We start from the raw sequence: 21,054 nt of genomic DNA, 5'->3' as shown, positions 1-21,054 counted from the left end.
TAGTTGGTAACATCATTGCAATTTAAAATCAAAACACAACCTGCATCTCATAGTAAAGCTAGGAAGTATACATATTACATGAAGTAATAAAACTTCTAGAAAGAATACACAATGATACATTATTAAGCACTAAACAGATGATTTTATTTAAGTTCCCCTTCAAAATGCATATACATGAATAAGATTGTACATGATAAACAAAAGGTTACCTAGAGTTCAACAGTCATATAAAAATAATGTAGGGCAAATTTTATTGATTTAAATAAGGCAAGTATTAAAAAGATTTTCAAGAAATTTCTCATAGTTGTATAATGAGCAAATATGAATATTGAAATTTTGGCTATTATTGTGCAGAAATGAAGGCAAGTGCATTTCAAATTGTAAACACTTTTAATACATAATACCATTAAATCTACAAAGTTGCTAGCAAGTTGTTTGATATTGTCCAGATCCTATAATATTTTCTCAATGTAAATTTTGGCATATTTGAATTCATAGGATTAATTTTATATCATGGAAAATAATAAAATTACAAGGTATTTCTGCTTCTTTAAGGCATCAAATTACAAATGTAATTTTCTTGGCTAATATAATTCAAGTACAGTAATACTAAAGGACCCACAATACTGGGGACTGAACCCAGAGCCTCACACATGGTAGGCAAGGAAAGAAAAAATCTACATTCCCAACCCTTTTAAAATTTTTTCTTTAATTTAAATATTTAATTTAAATCACTAAGTTGCCGAGGCTGGCCTCAAACTTGTGATCCTCTTGCCTCAGCCTCTTAAGTAGCTTGAATTATAGGTGTGCACCATCACAACATTATGACAACACATAATTGTAATGAAACCAAATCTATCTGAAAAAAAGGGAAATCATAGAGTTGTTAAACAAAAGTGCAAACTAACATTAGAATCAATGGTATAGATTTATATAAGAATACTTATTTTAAAGCCTTTTCTCTTTTCTGAAACATAAACAGTAGATTGTATTCTAATTATTCAACGATCAACCACGTTTCTGTAGAGGTCTCTTTTAATTTTTATACCTGCTAACATGTTCACGAGCTATAATAAGCCTTTGAATTTGGGCAGTACCTTCATAAATCTGTAAGAAAAATATAAAAGTAGGTTAAATATCTTTTGTACATAAATATCTTCATTTATTCAATATGTGGACAACAGTAGAAGCTTCATTTTAATACTAAACTGAATCAAACTATATATAGGGTCTGTAGCATAAAGAGGGTCTGAAACCTGATTTTGTGAACCTGTAAGAATAGCTTAAAATCATTTTATCAAACTTTGGAAAAAGTCTTCAAATATCAAAGAAGAGGATACTTATGTTTCAAAAAATTTGGGAAAACTGAAGTTTAAAATTGCTGAAATACCTATCCAACTTTTCTGAATTTTCTTATCTAGTCACTTTCAGGAATTTTCTATTCTTCATATTAAACCTAATTTTTTCCCTCCTGCTTCTTAAGCACAGAGATATTAAAAGAAACAAGGATGTTGGGAGGATTTGGTTTTGGTCACTTACATATTCCAAGTAGTAAGCACTCACTTCCATTCTAAGTTTCTAACCCTAGGTAGCCATTTGTTAGTTCATTTTCTCAGATGGTAGAGAAAAGTTAAATAATTGATAATAACATAATAATTACAAGCCTCAGGAAAGGGAGACTATTACCAGATAAACTTCTGATTTTGGATATGAACAAATTCTGGTCCTCAGTTTTTTTCATGTTTAAATGGGAGGCTGCAGTATGTCTAACATATTATCTCTAGAATTCTTTTTTTGGGGGTGATTGGAGAGGTACTAGGGGCTGAACTTAGGGACACTGAACCACTGAGCCACATCCTCAGCCCTAGTTTGTATTTTTTATTTAGAAACAGGGTCTCACTGCATTGCTTAGTGCCTAGCTTTTTGCTGAGGCTGGCTTTGAACTCTCGATCCTCCTGCCTCAGCCTCCCGAGCTGCTGGGATTACAGGAGTGTGCCACTTCACCCAGCTTCATTTCTAGCATTCTAATTCCACTCAAGATTTCAAATGACTGGATTTGTCAAACAATTTGGTGGGGGTGAGGCAGCAAGGGAAGGAATATTAAGGAGCATGTCTTATAATTAAGCCATGAATGAAGAAGATGCCCATTTTTGTCTTATTTGCTAAATTATACCTAAGTTTTTCTAACCACAAATTTAATTTAGAAATCAAATATCACTGTCGCCTCATGGTGGCATCTGACTACAACTATGGTTTTAATGAATCTGAGAGTAATCAGGCAAGACTCAACATAATTTTAAATGGCATGCATACTTTTGGGGAGAGCAAAATGTGGGCTACAGTTAGTTAAGATGTTAATACTCAAAGAACACTGATCCAGACATATATGTCTTCATCATTTACTTTGTTAGCCTAGTCCCTTCTAGGTCCTATACTTAATCAAAAATAACATTCTTTTTTGTGCAGGTTGGTTCTAAAAAGTAGTTCAGCCATCCATAATAGTGAGTTTTATATGACTAGTGGCATAAAATCTCTAAATAATAAAAAATCTATTATTTATGAATATTCTATCCCCCAATAAGCAACAAAAAATCATTTTTAATCTTACCTGATAGATCTTGGCATCCCTCATTAGTTTTTCTACAGGATATTCTGTATTAAATCCATAGCCTCCAAAAATCTGCACAGCATCCGTGGCTAATTGATTTGCAATATCTCCAGCAAATGCCTTTGCAATAGAGGCATAATAGGTATTTCGGCGACCAGAATCAACCTCCCAAGCTGCTCTCTGGTAACTTAATCTAGCTAGTTCAACTTTCATTGCCATTTCTGCCAGCAAAAATGCTACTCCTTGGTGCTAGAATTAAAAAGAAAGCAATTTAAAGACACCTCTTGACAAAATTTAAAATTTTTCTCCTAGAACTTCTTTAAAAATTAATTTTAGACTTGCAGAAAAGCTATTCCTACCTTCCCTTAATGCTAATGTGTTATACAACTACAGTACAATGAGCAAGGACAGGATATTCATAATTGGTATATTATCAACTAAACTACAGACTTTACTCAAATTTGGCCAGGTTTTCCACTATCCTTTCTTTTCCATGATCACACACTGAATTTAGTTATTTCTTCATAAGTTCTCTCAGGCTGTTTGCTCAGCCTTTGTCTTTCATGACTTTGTCCTTTGGAAGAATACTGATTGATCATTTTTTGTAGACTGTCCCTCAATTTGGGTATATCTAATGCTTTCCCATAACTGGTATAAGCTTATGTATGTACTTTGAGCACAAATACCACAAATTATATATATATATATATATATATATATATATATATTTATATATATATTTATATATATATATATTCTAGTGTCTTTTGGGATATTTTTATTAATAAAATTGCTACAGATAGAGAAAAATAGCATGGTAAGGTGTAAGATACTGATAACATGCTTCATAACCCCTAGATATTCATAAGCATATAGACATAAAACAAATATTGTCAATAATAGGTAAGTGCTCTATGATTTATATAGTCAAGATGTGTTACAAGATAATATGTTTACCATATATTATGTGAAATTTTCAAATATATAGTATAATTTGAAAAAATATACTCATAGAAAAAAGAATAAAGAGTGAAATATTCTCTGCAATTATCTCTAGATGATAGAATCATGGAATTTTATTAGTTAATTTAACTTATATTGTTATAATACAAAATATTTTACAATAAAATGACATGTGCTTTTAAATAATATACATTAAAAGAAGCTCTATAGGCATTCAGAAACAATAAGAGGACTAGAAACCTGTTCCTTTAGTAAGCACATCAAACTGGACTTTGAAAACTTAGATGTTATGAAAACCACATATGTTCTAACCTGACTACAAACTAATATAAACCAACCATCATAAAAAAAAAAAACAGAACTGTTTAATTTCATATACTCACTATATTTAGTAACTGAAACCTGGCTGCACTGTTTTGGAATGTGACAAGTTACTTGAGATTGACTTAGGTCTTCTAGGAGGCATAATTAACCAGTATGAATAACTCCTGTGTGCAATAAGCAGGATAATATCCTCCCTTATTTAAACTTGCCTGAATTGTTTCCTTTCCTCTAATCCAATAATTCTTTTAGCTTTTTAAAAATTGTTTTGTTATTTTTGAATAAGTAAAATAGCTATCAATTCAAAGTCAAAAACTGTAAGTGGATGTTGTTATTGTTTAGATCTTAAACGTCCCCCTAAAGCTCTCATACTGAAGGCTTGGTCCAGAGCTGATGTTGCATTGGGAAGTGGTAGAAATTTTAGGAGGTAGGGGCCTCAGTGGAGGATTGGTCACTAGGGCGTGCCCTTTAAGGGTATATTGGGACCCCAGGCCCCTCCCCCCGCTCCTCTCCGCTTCCTGGACACCAAGAGATGAGAAACTGCTCTGCTACATATTGCCAGCCATTATGTTCTGCCTAGCCACAGGTCTAAAGTGACAGTGCCTAGTAACCATGAACTGAAACCTTTGAAACCATGAATCAAAATAAATCTGTCTTCTGATTAAGTTGATTATCATAGGTATTTTGTCATAGCAACACAAAGCTAACACAGATATATAGTAAAAATGTTTCCTTTCTTATTCTACCATACCTGCCCACTACCTACTCCACTTAATTCCCCTCCTAAGAGTTAATCAATGTTCAGGTTTTTTTTTTTTTTTTTAATTCTCATAGATATTCTCACATATGGAAGCAAACATATCTATAGTCTTCCACATTTTTACACATCTTCTATACTACTACATTGATGGATTTTCATTCTGCTTTTCTTGTCTCAGAGAGCTTTCTATATCAATGCATAAAGAACTTCCTTATTTTTTATAGCTACAAAGTATTCCATCCATTCTATGGACAATAAACATTCTGTTTTTATCTACACAGTGCTGAAATGAAAGTTAAAAATCTTAAGGAATATAGATTATGGATTACATTATGTGGACCCAAGTCTAAGTTCTTTTGATATATTGCCAAATGTGGTTCATAAAAGTTGCACCAATTTATATTTCTATTGACAACATGGGCAAATATTTATTTTATCACAGCTTTGGCAAGCTAATACATAACAGAAAATTTCTTTAAGCTGCCCATATGCCTCAGGAGATTTTGATTTAAAATATCTGGGGTGGTACTCACTCCCAGGGAGTCTCATTCAGTTGGTAAACCCAGTTCAGACCTCCTGTGGTTTTGTTCAGCCCATAACAAGCTCTCTACTTTTGGTTTGTTACTCTGCCTTGTAGTTATTAGATTAGGACTTAAATTTTATACTGCCCTATTTTATTTCTAAGACTTTAGAATATTTGTTTTATGACAGTATCTTACCTCCGAAGTAGCATTAAAGGTTCCTGAAGGAATAAACTGTTAAATTTCTTTTCTATCCCTCCCTTGGAATACCACACGTAGCATGTAAGGAGGATAGGCTCTTTTAATAAGTGACTACTTGGGTTCAAGTCTTGGATCCATCATTTGTTGGGTAGGCCTAATGTTTTTACATGTGATAAATGAAAATAACAGTACCTACTCTCCAGTATTCTGAGGATTAAATGAATTGATACATGAAAAGCACTTAGAATAGTGTCTGAAACAGAAATAGCATCTAATTATTATAATTCTAATACAGTAAGTGTTCAATTACTATTTATTAAATTAAATAGAAGTTAACAGTAAAAAATATATCCTAAATGATAAGAGCATAAAGGTTTCTAAAAACAGAAAATCCTTTCTCACTTATATTCCAGTGAGAGTATAAGGGGTTATAATAAAGAAACATATATATGATATAATGTTAGATAGTAATAAGAGTATGAAGAAAAATGGGCAGGATTAATATATAGAGTGTTGGAGGTATTATTGTACATAGAATGAACAGAGCGGATCTGTTAGTGAAATAATCGGGAAGTGAATGAAATGAAAAAAATATTCTTAAGCATATTTTGGGGAAAAGTAAAAATAAAAAGACAAAATGGTTGACAGAAGATCAGTGGAAAGACTTTAGAATTTAATCTTCATGTGATGAGAAGATACTGGCAGAATTTTGAGCATAACATAATTAAGGAAGAGGAAAGGAACAAAATGTGAATTTAGTTTTGAAATTCCTACAGGACATTAAGTAGGGAAGTTAAGGAGGCATCTGAAAATCCAAGCATGAAGCTCAGAGAAGAGATCAAGGCTAGAGACATAATTTGTAGCAACTGACACATATTTTGTCTTTAATGCCATAGAATAATACAAGATCACACAGGGAAAGAGTTTTCATAGTTCCCACTTAACAGATGACAAAATCGAGGTGGAAAGAAGCTAATTAAATTGCTCAGGGTCTCAAAATCCTCCTTTGTTGAAGGAGGATTCAAATTTAGTCCTGACCTTCAGTCCAGACTCTTTTTTATTAAGTCATACTGTTTTCCAAAGAGAAAAATAATACTGGCAGCCCCAAGTTTCATTACTCTGAATGGCAGAATGAATTATTTTCCATTTTTCCTGACTGGGCTGCCACTGACCACCATTCATAGAGGAGAATGCAAAACAGAAAAAATAAAGGAAGGAAAAAGAAATGTAAATATTTTTTCTTGATAAGTAAATCATATTTGAGTTTCAAGTTTCATAGCATTTTCACCCTCATCCACTTTCCTATCAAGAAATGGTTACTGTAGGAGAAAAGTTATTGCTAATTAACAATAATAATCAATATAATGGGAGTTTATTCTTAATAGATTCTTTCATAATATCCCAGACTAGACTGCACCAACTTCACCCAAAGTGTTTTTGTTTGTTTTCTTTTTTGGTGGTTACTGGGATTAAACTCAGGGACACTCTATATCACTGAGCAACATCCCTAATCTTTTAAAAAAAAAATTTTTTTTTTAACTTTGAGACAGGTTCTCAACTAAGATGCTCAGGGCCTCACTAAATTGCTGAGGCTGGCCTTGAACTTGAGATCCTTCTGCCTCAGTCCTTTGAGTTGCTGGGATTACAGATATACACCACCAAACCCAGTTCAAAGAGTTTTGACTAGATAAAAGAATATACAATTATTGCCATTAAGGGATTTTATCTTCATAATATATAACTGATGTTTCTGGTTTTAATCATTGGTAAGAAAAAAATACCATCTTCTTACTTTTAGCAACTATCAGGCAGCCACATCAGGTTAAGCAAAATAAAGATAAGAAGCGGACACAGCATTCACATAAAGAGAGAAGCAATAACAACAATAAACATACTAGTGAATGAGAAAGTTCTTATTAGAGTACCATTCTATATATTCCCATAAAATAAAATTAAATTAAAATAAAAGTCAGCTGGGTATAATAGCACATGCCTATAATCCTAGTTTCTCAGGAGACGGAGGCAGGAGGATTGCAAATTCAAAGCAAGCCTCTTAGGGAGAAACTGTCTCAAAAAAAAAAAAAAAATTAAAAGGGCAAGGCATGTTGCTCAGTGGTAAAGTGCCCCTGGGGTTCCATCTGCAGTACCAAAAACAAAAACGAAAAGTGGAATAATCCCAATCTTTCTTTTTGGAGTTAATGGACACAAGCTACATATACACCAGTTCCTTAGAAAGAAAAAGAAAGAGTCTGAGAAATGATAGAAATAGAATGAGGAATAACTAAGAGCTATACCAAGACTGGTTATGTTTGAGTTGGAAAAAGAAACAGCAAGTACAATAAAATATCATTTCCTTTTAGAAAGTAATGAACAGGTCCTATAGTGTTAATTTAATATTTCAATGTAAATAAGCAGAAGAATAAAGTAGACTGCATAGAGGGTCATAATGAATCTGAATAATATGGACAGAAAAACAATATTGGTGGTAAAACCTAAGTTTTATTAAAAATTAACAAAACATACTAAATTTTTACCATTTTACCTCCCTCCTGCCATGTTTATAATACACACTCAACATAAAAGATTTAAGTTTTTTACTTTGCTTGGCTCCAAGTTTCTATGTGTTACCAGAGGAGTATATGGTTATATCTTATCACATATTTCCTAATATCTGACATGAAACCCCTAAACAATTATTTAAGCATGGATTTCAAGTATGAAGTGACTCTTCTTAATCATAATACTAACTATATACAGAGAACACAAACTAGCAGATTGGAGCTGCAAAGAGCACACAGATTGGGGGTACCTGGTAAAAGGGTGACAGGGAATTATGATACCACATCACTATACTTATTAATTAAAATGCATTTCTTTTTTATTGGTTGTTCAAAACATTACAAAGCTCTTGACATATCATATTTCATGCATTAGATTCAAGTTGGTTATGAACTCCCAATTTTACCCCAAATACAGATTGCAGAATCACATCGGTTACACATCCACATTTTTACATAATGCCCTATTAGTAACTGTTGTATTCTGCTACCTTTCCTATCCTCAACTATCCCCCCTCCCCTCCCCTCCCATCTTCTCTCTCCACCCCATCTACTGTAATTCATTTCTCTCCTTGTTTATTTTCCCATTCCCCTCACAACCTCTTATATGTAATTTTGTATAACAATGAGGGTCTCCCTCCATTACCATGCAATTTCCCTTTTCTCTCCCTTTCCCTCCCACCTCATGTCTCTGTTTAATGTTAATCTTTTCTTCCTGCTCTTCCTCCCTGCTCTGTTCTTAGTTGCTCTCATTATATCAAAGAAGACATTTCATAGAGTACTTAAGAGGGAAGCAAATCTTCAGTAGAAATAAATGATAAATATCTAAGACTGTATTTTAAATTAAATAGTAAGCAAAAACTAGGAATTCTTCATATGACTTTTCCTATACTGAATAAGAATCTTCAGAACCTATAAGAAAGGGAATATAAAAGGAGAAGATTCCATATTAAGTTGAAGAAGAGTCAAAAAAAGAGTTATCTTCAGATAATCTGGTAAGAAGAACCTGAAAGGGGCTGGGGATGTGGCTCAAGCGGTAGTGCACTCGCCTGGCATGCAGCGCTGGGTTCAATCCTCAGCACCACATACAAATAAAATAAAGATGTTGTGTCCACTGAAAACTAAAAAAATAAATAATAAATTTTTTTTTCTCTCTCTCTCTAAAAAAAGAACCTGAAAGATGACAGATCTTAATTTTATAGTATATATAGATATTACTTATTTTGAATAAGCTAAATTAACATTTAATATAATGTACTTATAATATACAGAAGTTCCAAGTAGAAAAATTAATGTAAAAGAACAGCTTATGGAATGGTAAATCTTTGTGTTACTTGACAAAAATAGAAAAAAAGGTACCAAAGTCAGGCTCTAGGCTGCTTCAACAATGTACTAAGAAAAATAATACCTCCTGCAGATAAGCTTAGAAGCAAAAATTAAAACAGGAGATAACTGGCCATAATGAAGTTGCCTGATGCAATATACTAAAAGATTGGCACTAAGAAATCCAGAGATAACAGAATAAAATCTGAAGTAAACTATGAATGAAGAATTTTTGCATGATTATGGAGATAAAAGGAAAAAGAGATACTATGTTAAAAAAAACCAGAATACCGTAATAGAAGGGACGAAATGGAAAAGAACCTAATATAAATATATGTTATGGAGATTAAATTTTGTCATTAAAAATATAATAGGATTAGAAAATTAGAAACTATACCTGAGAAAACCATTTAGAATACAGAATAGAGAGATACTAATCCAAATTTGGTCTGTCCTTAGTGGTAGTCTACAACCTATTACTGGTTCACGATACAGAAGGTAGGTGACAGCAAGCATTTAGAAACTTTTATAGCAATTAAACATTTTGTGACATTTGTGAAAGTTGCCAGTAACAAAATAAAGTCACTTAGGTCTTAATGAAACAGAACTGAGGCCATAAAGGAAAGTCCCTCACATATGTATGTCTATGACAGGAAGTTCACAAGGAATTCCACAAAACTGCAGAATTTCAGATAATTTGCTTGCACATGAACACTTGCCTATAAATGGCTGTCTATACCAATGAGCTAATGTCAACTTCTGCAACAAGTCCCCAACGGTCTTTGCTATAGAACAACTTATATGGACTTCCTCTATCTTTAAGAGTTTCCTATTGTCTCAACTCCCTCAGATGTGTCTATGATCTGCCCTAGCATGCATATTTATATTATAATCCATTACTATTTTCAAATAAACTCTTTGTTTCAGAGTCAGCTCTGTTACTCAATTTAGGTTGAGTATTATTAAATTTTATATTTTATTAAAATATAATATTATATTTTATTAAAAAATGATCCACCATTGATTGGAAATTAAACTCATTTTTCACCAAAGATGATTTGAGAATCACTAACATATGGTGATACAAATAGGTTCACTGTACATGGTAGATTATACATGGGGAAATCAATGTTTGAAGAGTTAAGAATTTCTGTGGTAATTCATAGAAGACTTGACTTTGTATTTTCAATTGGTTAATGAGAATATTTATTATTTTAAAGCAAGTAGCAATGACTTTGGATGCCTATTTTAGAAAATACAATGAGAAAGATGGATTTGAGAAGCCAGTTACAAGGGAAGTGATACCAGCATAATTAAGATACAACAGTGGTGATGTGGGGATGCAGGAAGGAATCAAGACATATTTCAGGGGTGGGGGTTATGGCTCAGTGGTAGAGTACTTGCCTCATACATGCAAGGCCGTGAGTTTGATCCTCAGCACCACATAAAAATAAATAAAGGTATTGTGTCCAACTACAACTAATAAATAAATAAATAAAGACATATTTAAGAGGTAGGATTGACAAATTTTGTAAAGGTACAGTGTAATATGCTAGAATCAGAGAGGCCAGGTGCAAAAACTGGTTCTGCTTCATGTTAGTTTTGTGGTCTGGAGTGAATTGTAAAATATTTTTGAGATTTAATTCCCTCATGGGTCAAATGGGAGCAATGTAGGTTGCTGAGAGGATTAAATGCTCATGTGTGGAAAGTATTTACAACAGTGGAAGACCTGACTTTTCAGTACTAAAATCTGATACACAAGAAGATATAGAAAGTGACATGGACTGAAAGCATAAAATAGAATCCTGGATTTGTGGTTTTTAAATTGTATAGACTTGGAAAAACTACTTAGTATCCCTAAAGCTCAGTTTCTAGATCTTTAAGAGAGATTAAATTTAAAGCACCATGAAGAAAAGGGTTACTGGGAGATTTAGAAAATGTATTTAAATACATAGTATAGTTAGTGTCCAGGTATACAAGAGGTACCCAATAAATGTTAGCTGTTCCTTTTCTTCTTAAAATAATCCCCAGAGCAACCAATGGTTACTGGCATTGTCTAAAGAAAATTTATTGTTAAAAACCATCCTCATAATACTCTGGTTATCTTCTTGCTACCAAAGTAAGAAATAGATATTCCGATAAAAATAAGTGTCTTTACATTTTACAAAACAAGCACAGTGTTAAATTACCTCTACAAGCAGCTTTCCAAAAGTTTTCCTCTCCAGGGCATACTTGGTAGCTTCATCCAAAGCTCTTTGTCCTAATCCAACAGCACCAGCTGCTACCTAGTATTTTAATAGTTCGTAAAGAAATAGTTAATGTTGTCTTTAAAACACAATATATGGCTACCTGCCTAAGATCTATGTTAAGGATTATGCAAGAGAAAATGACCTGTAGTTTAAGGCAGTTGGAGTATGGGGGGTGAGAAGAATCAAGGCAATTATTTATGAATTAAAGGTAGTGGTGGGGCTGGGGATGTACCTTAGTGGTAGAACATGCACTTAGCATGCAAGAGGTCCTGGGTTTGATCCCTAGTACCAACCCTCCCTAAAAAAGGTAATGGTAGTCATTTGTAAAGCACAGGATAACCTAGAAGACAGACATTCTCTGTTTGAAAAGGGAAAGCCTCAGAGGGGAAATACTCTTAATAGGTAAAGGAATAAGAAATACATAATCAACAAAAATGATCAAGTGTGTGGACTGCCTCTCTGTAAATCTACAGAAACTACATTAATTTTGCATTTGCTAAAATAATTTCTATGAGCAGCAAAAAAAAAGCTGAAGAATTATAAAAGATAAAAGTAACATTTCTCCTCCATCCTTACTAAAATAAAGACATTAAAAAACACATTAGGCACAGTAGTGTGTGCCTATAATCCTTGAAGCTTGGGATGCTGAAGCAGGAGAATCACAAGTTTTAAGCCAGCCTCAGCAACTTAAAAAGTCCCTAAGCAACTCAGCAAGACCCTGTCTCCAAATAAAACACAAAAAAGGGCTGGGGATGTGGCTCAGTGGTTAAGCACCCCTGGGTTCAAACAACAACAAGGAAAACAACCCCACCAAGCATATAATGTTAAAATAAAAACTTACTTAATGTAATAAAGAATCCTATAAACTCATATTACTCACTGTTGGTCTGGTTCTATCAAAAGCTCCCATTGCAATTTTGAAACCAGCTCCTTCACCAATTAAAACATTTTCTTTAGGTACTTTCACATCTTCAAAGACAATTCCTCTTGTATCTGAACATCGCTGGCCCATGTTTAACTCCTAATAGGAAAATTGTCATATTTTAATATTTCTGAGTCACATCGGTTTCAGCTTTAATCATTGTTAGACGCCTTTCTGCAATTATCTAAAGCAGGGGCAACACATTATGGCCTTAATCCTGTTTTTGTAAATAAAGCTTTAATGGAATACAAACACACCTGTCTGTTTATATATCTTCCATGGCTACTTTCTTGTTACAATGGAAGAATTGATAAATTGCAACAGAGACCCCAGGGCCCACAACTTGGACCTTTATGAAAACCCTTGTGTTTGCCAAACCCCAAGCCGAATATGATATTTCATAAACTCTGAAATTAATACTAGTCTAAAGGTCTACAAATTGATTAATCTTTGTATATGTCTGAAAAGTATCTTTTTTATCATGAGTGTCAGGAAAAGCATTTAGTAAACATAATTTGATTAGGGTCTTTAATCTTAGCATAACTAACAGAGCTAGCAATGTAATTTACTGATTAAAAACTGGATTTTGCTTTCCCCTCTTTCTTAAAATTAGGTTTAGCCTAGGCAAGAATATTGTAAGTTCAAGTCCAGACTCAGCAACTTGTCTCAAAGTTAAAAAATAAAAGCAGTGGGGATGTAGCTCAGTTGTACAGTGCCCCGTATAGGAAAAGAAAAATTAGGTTTATTCAAGTCAAATGTACACAAAGAAAAATTTTAGGTAGTTTCCCCTTATCTGAAGGGAGTATGTTCCAGGATTCCCAGTGGATGCCTGAAACTGTTAATTGTACCAAATCTTTCAAATACTATTTATATGTATATTTATAAATTAAATTTTATCATATGATCATATATATTATCTATACATATATGTATGATATATATCATATGTACATATATGTAATAGTTTAGTTTATAAATTAGACACAGTAAAATAATTACTTAACATCACATCTCAAAGCCCTAGAAAAAGAAGAGCAAACCAACATCAAAAATTGTAGAAGACAGGAAATAATTAAAATCAGGGCAGAAATCAATGAAATTGAAACAAAAGAAGCAATTCAAAAAATCGACAAAACAAAAAGCTGGTTCTTTGAAAAAAATAAACAAAATTGAAAATCCTTAGCCACCTTAACACAAAGAAGGAAAGGAAATATCACGAAAAGGAAATATCACGACAGACATTATTGAAATACAGAAGACAATTAGAAACTATTTTGAAAATTTATACTCCAGTAAAATAGAACACCTTAAAGACACCAACAAATTTCTAGAGGCATATAATCAACCCAAACTGAGTCAAGAGGACACAACAGATCAATTTCAAGCAAGGAAATAGAAGAAGCCATCAAAAGCCTACCAACCAAGAAAAGCCCAGGATCAGATGGTTTCATAGCTGAGTTCTACAAGGCCTACAAAGAAGAATTAATACCAAAGCTTCTCAAATTATTCTATGAAATAGAAAATGAAGGAACCCTTCCAAACTCATTCTACAAAGCTAGTATCATCCTGATACCAAAACCAGGCAGAGACACATGAAGGAAAGAAAATTTCAGACCAATATCCTTGATGAACATTGATGCAAAAATTCTCAACAAAATTCTGTTTGTATTATTTTTTAAATATATTTGTTTTTAGTTGTAAGTGAACTCAATGCCTTTATTTTTATTTATTTATTTTTTATGTGGTGCTGAGGATTGAACCCAGTGCCTCACCTGCGCTAGGCGAGCACTCTACCACTGAGCCACAACCTCAGCTCCCCGTTTGTATTCTTGATGTCTGTCATTCTGACTGGAGTAAGATAAAATGGTATTTTGATGGGAATTGAGGGACTGCATTAAACCTGAATATTGCTTTTGACAACATTGGCCACTTTGACAATATTATTTCTGCCTATCTGTGAATTTGGGAGATTTTTCCATCTTCCTGTGTTTTCTTCAGTTTTTTTTGCAATGTTCTATAGCTTTCATCATAGAGGTTTTTCAACTCCTTGGTTAGAATTATTTCTAGGCAGTTTTTTTATTTATTTTTCTTTTTGAGATTATTGTGAATGGGATTGTTTTCCTGATTTCATTCTAACAGATTCAATATTGGTGTATAGGAAAACGGCTGATTTTTGTATGTTGATTCTGGAATCTGCTACTTTGCTGAATTTTTTTTCTTTTCTTTTTTTTTTGGTACCAGGGATTGAACTCAGGGGCATTCAACCACTGAGTCACATCCCCAGCCCTATTTTGTATTTTGTTTAGAGACAAGGTGGCACTGAGTTGTTTAGAGCCTCGACATTTCTGAGGCTGGCTTTGAACTCATGATCCTCATGCCTCAGCCTCTGGAGCCACTGGGATTACAGGCATGTGCCACTGCGCCCCGCCTGAATTTGTTTATTACCTCTAGTAGTCTTCTGGTAGAGCTTTTTGGATCTTTCTAAGTATAGAATGATATCATCTGCAACATATCATCTGCAACAGTGATCATTTGACTTCTTCCTTTTCTATTTTTATCACTTTTATTTCCTTCTCTTGCCTAATTGCTCTGGCTAGAATTTCTGGTTACTCTACTGAATAGGAGTGGTGAGAGTTAACATCCTTGTCTTGTTTCAGATTTTAAGGAAATGGTTTCAGTTTTTCCCTATTCATTATGATGCTGGTTTTGAGTTTGTCCTATGTAGCCTTTCTGATGTTGTTTCCTCCCAATTTTAGCAATCAGGAATAAACTAGCCAAAATATTTCTGCATAGGATTTTGTTTCCATTTCTCTCACATAAATACCTAGAAGTACTGGGTATGTGGTGTATGTTTATAATTTCTTATAAATTTATAAGAAATTGCTAAACTATATATTTCTTCAACTCTTTGCTTTGAAAATTTTCAAACTAATAGAAGAGTTGTAGAAGTAGTATGAGTACTAATATACCTTTTACTTAATTTCACCAATTGTTGACATTTTGACACATTACTTTATTTCTTTCACTGTGTATATATGCAACTATTAGCATCATACTGAATTATTTAAGAGAAGTTGCAGACAATGATTCTCCTCTTTAAGGAAAAAAAATTTAATCTTGTTTTAATAAGCAAGAGGAGAAACAGGCAATGGAAACATAAAGCTATAAGCTTATCCTTTAATTTTCTTGTTTAAATATTAATAACATTCTTCTAGGTTTTAACAAATAGTGACAATGTATAGTTTGACTCAGGAAAAACCAACATCCCTTTACTTTGCCTTTATAAATTAATAAACTCTAGTACCTTAGACTACCATTCAGGTATAATGAAAAAACATTATTTACAAAACACTGTTTAACCTGTTTCCCAGAATCACCTCCAAGCCCCACATTTAAAACCAAAATGCTTCCTTGATTCAACTCAAACTATATAATTTCTAAAACACACAACATTTTGAAAACATCAAATTTTGCAAATGGACATTTGTTTCAAAAAGTTTTGAGAAGGCTTAAATATATACAATATAATTATCTGTACCCCTTCACTAGAAAGTGAGTTCTCCAAAGACAAGGGATTTTATCTGTTTTAATAAATGCACTATCCCTAATACCTAGAATGGTGCCTACTTGCACTCAATAATAATATTTATTGAATTAGAGATGCTTTAAGTGAGAAAACTGGATAAAAAGACAATGAGATTAGAAATAGCAAGATAAAATCAGGAGTGGATTTACTATGGAAAAAAGAAATGTAAGTTGGTAAGTCTTTCATACTTTATTTCTACAGATGGGCCATACAATTGGCCCTGAGTTTGCTAGCAACCATCCCTAAGCAGGAAACATGACATGTTACACAAATAAAATTCAATTTATTTGAAGAAACACAACATTCTTAGTACTTATATTTTGTTTTATAAATAATATCACTAGGTGTAGTCTACCTTTAATGCGTTCTTTTAAAAAATATAGCACAATAAAGTGTCAGAAACTGCAGTGGACAAGTTCCTAGAAAACTTTATTACTAATCTCAATTCAGCCTCTTAGGTTTGTGACCTTAAGTAAATCATTAACTTGGTTCTCAGATTCAATAATCAGTGAAGAGACTGAAATAAATAACACGTAGGGTAACTTTCACCTTTAAAATTTCACAACTTAAAAGAGAAGTTTACATACTTCCATTTTAAGGAGGTTTGGATACAACAGGAAAGATTCTTTTTTGTTTCAGTGCTAGGGACTGGACCCATGGTGCTCTACCACTGAGCTACAACCTCTTTCCATTTTATTTTGAAACAGGGTCTCCATAAATCGCCCAGGCTTGTCTCCAACTCCTGCTTCTGCCTCCTGAATAGCTGGAATTACAGGCATGCACCACAACATAGAGATTCTGATGTAGTTTAAGAAAACAGGATTCTACACATTCATAAGACTGGTTTATAAATTTTTTTAAACTCAATCAATTCAAATTAGTTTCTCCAGTTAAAGCTATGTAGATCTACTCTAATATCTGATCAGATAATCTATACTTTTTCCCATCTGGGAAGAAGAAAATATGTTCATATAACCTCCAGTAATTCATAATAAACATCCACAAATACTCCTTTGCCTTAGGTACATTGTATGGTTATAGTTTTTTTTTTTCCTTCCCTGCCACCATCAGAGGCATTGGCATTCATCAGCTCTCTCAAATGTCCCTGCCAACACAGGCTTCGTCATAGGCTCAGAATTAGACTCTTAAACCATGCTTTGTGAGCTCCCACTAGGACTACTTTAATGACTATATTTCTTTTGATTTGTCAAGTTTTAAATTTTCTTAAGTGCTAAATTATCTCCACACATTCAGATTACAACCTTTTTCAAATATGTTGAACTACCTTTTCTTATTTAAATAATTTTTTTTCTTTTCACATTTTAAGTGCTTTGCCATCCCACATTCTTTCAGGCATAGATGGTTGACTTAATGTTATATAATCTTGGGTAGTCCATTTATATCAAATTAACACAGGAAATGGGCACAATGTCACTTATCTTACCAAAAGCTTATGGGGAGAATCCAAAAGGAAAAAGAGTGGGAAAGTCCTTTGAAATATAAATGATAGTGTGATTTCTGTTTCATTACACCTTACAATATTAGTATTCTTCATAGCTTGGTACTATGAATAGGCAGACTTTCAAAATAACGTGAAATGACTCTTCTCAATTTAAAGCCTTCAGCAACATATAAAATATTTCATGTTATCATCAAAGTTACAAATAGTAACTTTGATAATTATAGTTAAAATAATATTTGAGATCTTATTCATTGATAAATATACATTTTACCTTTTTTCCAATCTGCACTCCTGGGGTATCTGCTTCCACAATAAATCCAGTAAAAGCTTTATTAGCAGGAGCTTTCGGATCTGGATCAGAACGTGCCAATAAAAAATACCTAAAATAAATACACACATTAATAGTGATAATGATATTAATTAATAACACATGGTGAATGTTATCTCAATCCTCCAAACAATCCCAATTATTATTACTCACAGCTTATCACAGAAAATGAAGAATCAGATGGGTTACAAAACCTGCACAAGTTACATTTCTACTATGTGGCAGAATTAGCATTTCAACCCAGGTCTACTTCTTGACTTATACAGTATTTAATTTTTTTGTAGTATAAGTTAAAATTCCTTGTATAAGATAATGTAATATGAAAAAGAAAAGTATATATAGGGTGGAGTTGGCATTTTTTCCCTCCTGCAAATCAATTTTTGTTTTTTGCAGTATTAAAGATTAAACCCAGAGGCACTCAACCAATGAACTACATTGCCAGTACTTCTGTGTGTTTTGTGTTTTTATTTTGGTAATGGGGACTGAACCCAGGGGCACTTAATCACTGAAATGCATCCCAGCCCTTTTTATTTTGAGACATGGTCTTGCTAAATTGCTATGGCCTCACTAAATTGCTGAGGCTAGCTTTGAACTTGCAATCTTCCTACCTCAGGCTCCTGAGTCTCTTAAGAATACAGGCATGTGCCATCACACCCAGACTGTAAATCAATTTTATTCTTTAAGGGACAAGCTCTCAGAGAAAAGGAGGGCAAAGAGGGTTGCCTATGAAAAGGAATAATAATCTTGACTATTATGTTCTATGTTCTGACAACTACTGTCCCCGCCCCCCAGCCTCACCCTTTTTTTTTTTTTTTTTGGTACCTGGGATTGAAGTCAGGGACACTCAACCACTGAGCCACATCCCCAGCCCTATTTTGTATTTTATTTAGAGACAAGGTCTTACTGAGTTGCTTAGTGCCTTACTGAAACTGGCTTTGAACATGTGCTCCTCCTGCCTCAGCCTCCTGAGCTGCTGGGATTATAGGTGTATGCCACTGTGCATGGCACTACTGTCACTTTTATGCAGCAAAGTTAGTGTATTTGTTATAGTTGAATTATGAATATTGCTGGTTCCTACCTCCAGGATTTTGCCCAGAAAGATTTTTAAATAAAGAATGAGGGGGGAAATGCAAAATATTCAAAAAGTTGCATATACAGAATTTTACTAAAAATGTTTTAAAAAGAATCAGGTATGGTGGTGCACACCTATAATCCTAGCAACCCTAGAGGCTGAGGCAGGAGGATTGCAAGTTTGTGGAAGCTGCAGCAATTTAGCAGACCCTGTCTCAAAAGGAAGAAAATAATAAAATGGGAAAATGGGAAAAAAAGGCCAGGGGATAGTTTAGTGGTTGACTGCATGGTTGGCATGTGGAAGACCCTGGGTTCAATCCCAGGCAGCATCAAAAAAAAAAGGGGGGGGGGACATATTCCTCCTTAAATAACAAATTTATTTCCTGTGCTTTGAACTAATAAACTATCTTGACTCTATGGTTTTATTTAATTATAGAAAAAAATTGAAAATTGCTTTTTTAGTTTTTGTAGTACCTAATTTGTATGTGAAGACTCTAGTTCTTGACACTGGATATTTCAAATTGTGTTGTTAGATTTCTCAACTTATTAAATTTTAATACTTACTTTTTAATTTTTGGTACCAGGAATTGAACCCAAGAGTACCTAAGCATGGAATCACATCCCCAGCCTGCTTTTTGTTTTTAGGACAGGATCTTGCTAAATTGCCGAGGCTGGCTCTCAACTTGCAATCCTCCTGCCTCAGCCTCCTGAGTTGCTGGGATTACAGGCATTCGCTACTACACCAACTAATAGTTACTTTTTTATGACTTGCTGATATTGGGATGCTTAATGATAATGTTATAGCACTTTATCACAATGGATATATTTAGGATACTAAAAGGGACTGACATATATTTAAAATAAACAATAACTTCATTCCCAAGAATGATTATTTTTATTTATTTATTTTGAGAAGTGCTGGGGATTGAACTCAAGGTCTTATGTATGCTAAGCAGGTGCTTTACCACCACTGAGCTTCAGATTCTTTACTTGCTAGAAATTCTTTACTTGCTAGAAACTTGTACTACATATCACACAAATACATTGAATCAGAATTATTTTCAGATAGTAGTTTCAGATAGATAGCAGTCAGTCAGTACATTATCACGATCACTAAATTCTTTTTTTTTTTTTTTCTTTTTGGTACTGGGGATTGAATCAAGAGGTGCTTTACTCTTGAGCCATATCCTCAATCCTTTTTATTTTTGAGACAGAGTCTCACTAAGTTGTTGAGGATCTTGCTAAGTTGCTGGGGCTGGCTTCCAACATGCAATCCTCCTGCCTCAGTCTTCTGAATCATTGAGATTATAAGTATATTCTGTCACACTCTGCCCACTAAATTCTTTCAAAGAATTCCCTATTTATATACTTGCAGTGATGGGCAAATATATACCAAACACATATTGGACAGCATTGTTGAAAAGCTTGTTCTTATATTGAGCTAAATTCTTCATTTTTCTGATTTTCACTCATTAATTCTTTTTTGTTTGAGTTTTGCAGTGCTGGGAGTTGAACCCAGGGGCATTCTGCTACTGAGCTACATCCCTACTCCTTTCTATTTTTTGTTTTGAGTCATGATATCACTAAGTTGTCCAGTCTGGCTTCAAACTTGTGATCTTCCTGTCTCAACCTCCTGAGAGGTTGGGATTATAGGCATGTACCACCACATATGGCTCATCCATTAATTCTAAACTGGCTTTCTAAAGTAAACTTACAAGCCTACTAGTCTTTCTATATATTATTTCAAAAATTTCAAGATTATTCAAAAATAACTAAACCTACGTGATTTACTTTTTACAACATGTCTTATAGCTTCCTCCTAATACAAGACACTTACCTGCTTCTGAATATATGTCTTAAAATGTGTTACCTATAACTTTCTTTTTAAACTCTTGTTTGGCTATATCTCTATTACTTCAGCTTAGCTCCCCCTCTACCCTTGGTGCTAGGGAAGGAACTCAGGGCTGTACACATGCTAGGCAAGTGCTCTAACCACTGAGTATACCCCCAGCCATATATTTGTTTTGTAAAGGTTGATATATTGTTTAATCCCATTAAATTTATAGTTATTTATTAGACTTTACTTTCTTTTTTTTTAACAAATAACCAAGTATTTTTTAACACTTTATATTTAAACAAAGGACGTTTTAATCTTTGGTTTACCTTCATTTCATTATTTTT

General features: G+C 33.5%; 1 protein-coding gene and 1 non-coding gene across 4 annotated transcripts in view; both read right to left on the bottom strand.

Moving 5' to 3' along the window:
• Positions 1–371: 371 nt before the first annotated feature.
• Positions 372–21,054, bottom strand: part of Acadm (acyl-CoA dehydrogenase medium chain) — a 36,208-nt gene continuing 15,525 nt past the window's right edge. For 2 of the 3 annotated variants that reach the window (XM_015490525.2, XM_015490527.2), the window contains 5 exons: positions 17,746–17,854; positions 12,385–12,525; positions 11,445–11,540; positions 2,609–2,857; positions 372–1,107 (listed from right to left, as the gene is read on the bottom strand). In XM_015490525.2, the coding sequence (XP_015346011.1) occupies positions 1,036–1,107; positions 2,609–2,857; positions 11,445–11,540; positions 12,385–12,525; positions 17,746–17,854 (667 nt within the window). In that variant the 3' untranslated portion in view covers positions 372–1,035. The remainder of the gene's footprint in view (positions 1,108–2,608; positions 2,858–11,444; positions 11,541–12,384; positions 12,526–17,745; positions 17,855–21,054) is intronic. The other variant, XM_015490526.2, reaches the window with a different exon arrangement.
• Positions 17,071–17,150, bottom strand: LOC125620029. Its single transcript, XR_007351610.1, has one exon. It is a non-coding gene; the product is annotated as a small nucleolar RNA SNORD74 (small nucleolar RNA).

This window comes from Marmota marmota, unplaced genomic scaffold, assembly GCF_001458135.2.
Source record: "Marmota marmota marmota unplaced genomic scaffold, marMar, whole genome shotgun sequence".
Taxonomy (NCBI): Eukaryota; Metazoa; Chordata; class Mammalia; order Rodentia; family Sciuridae; genus Marmota; species Marmota marmota.
This window is presented reverse-complemented; position numbering and strand designations above follow the sequence as displayed.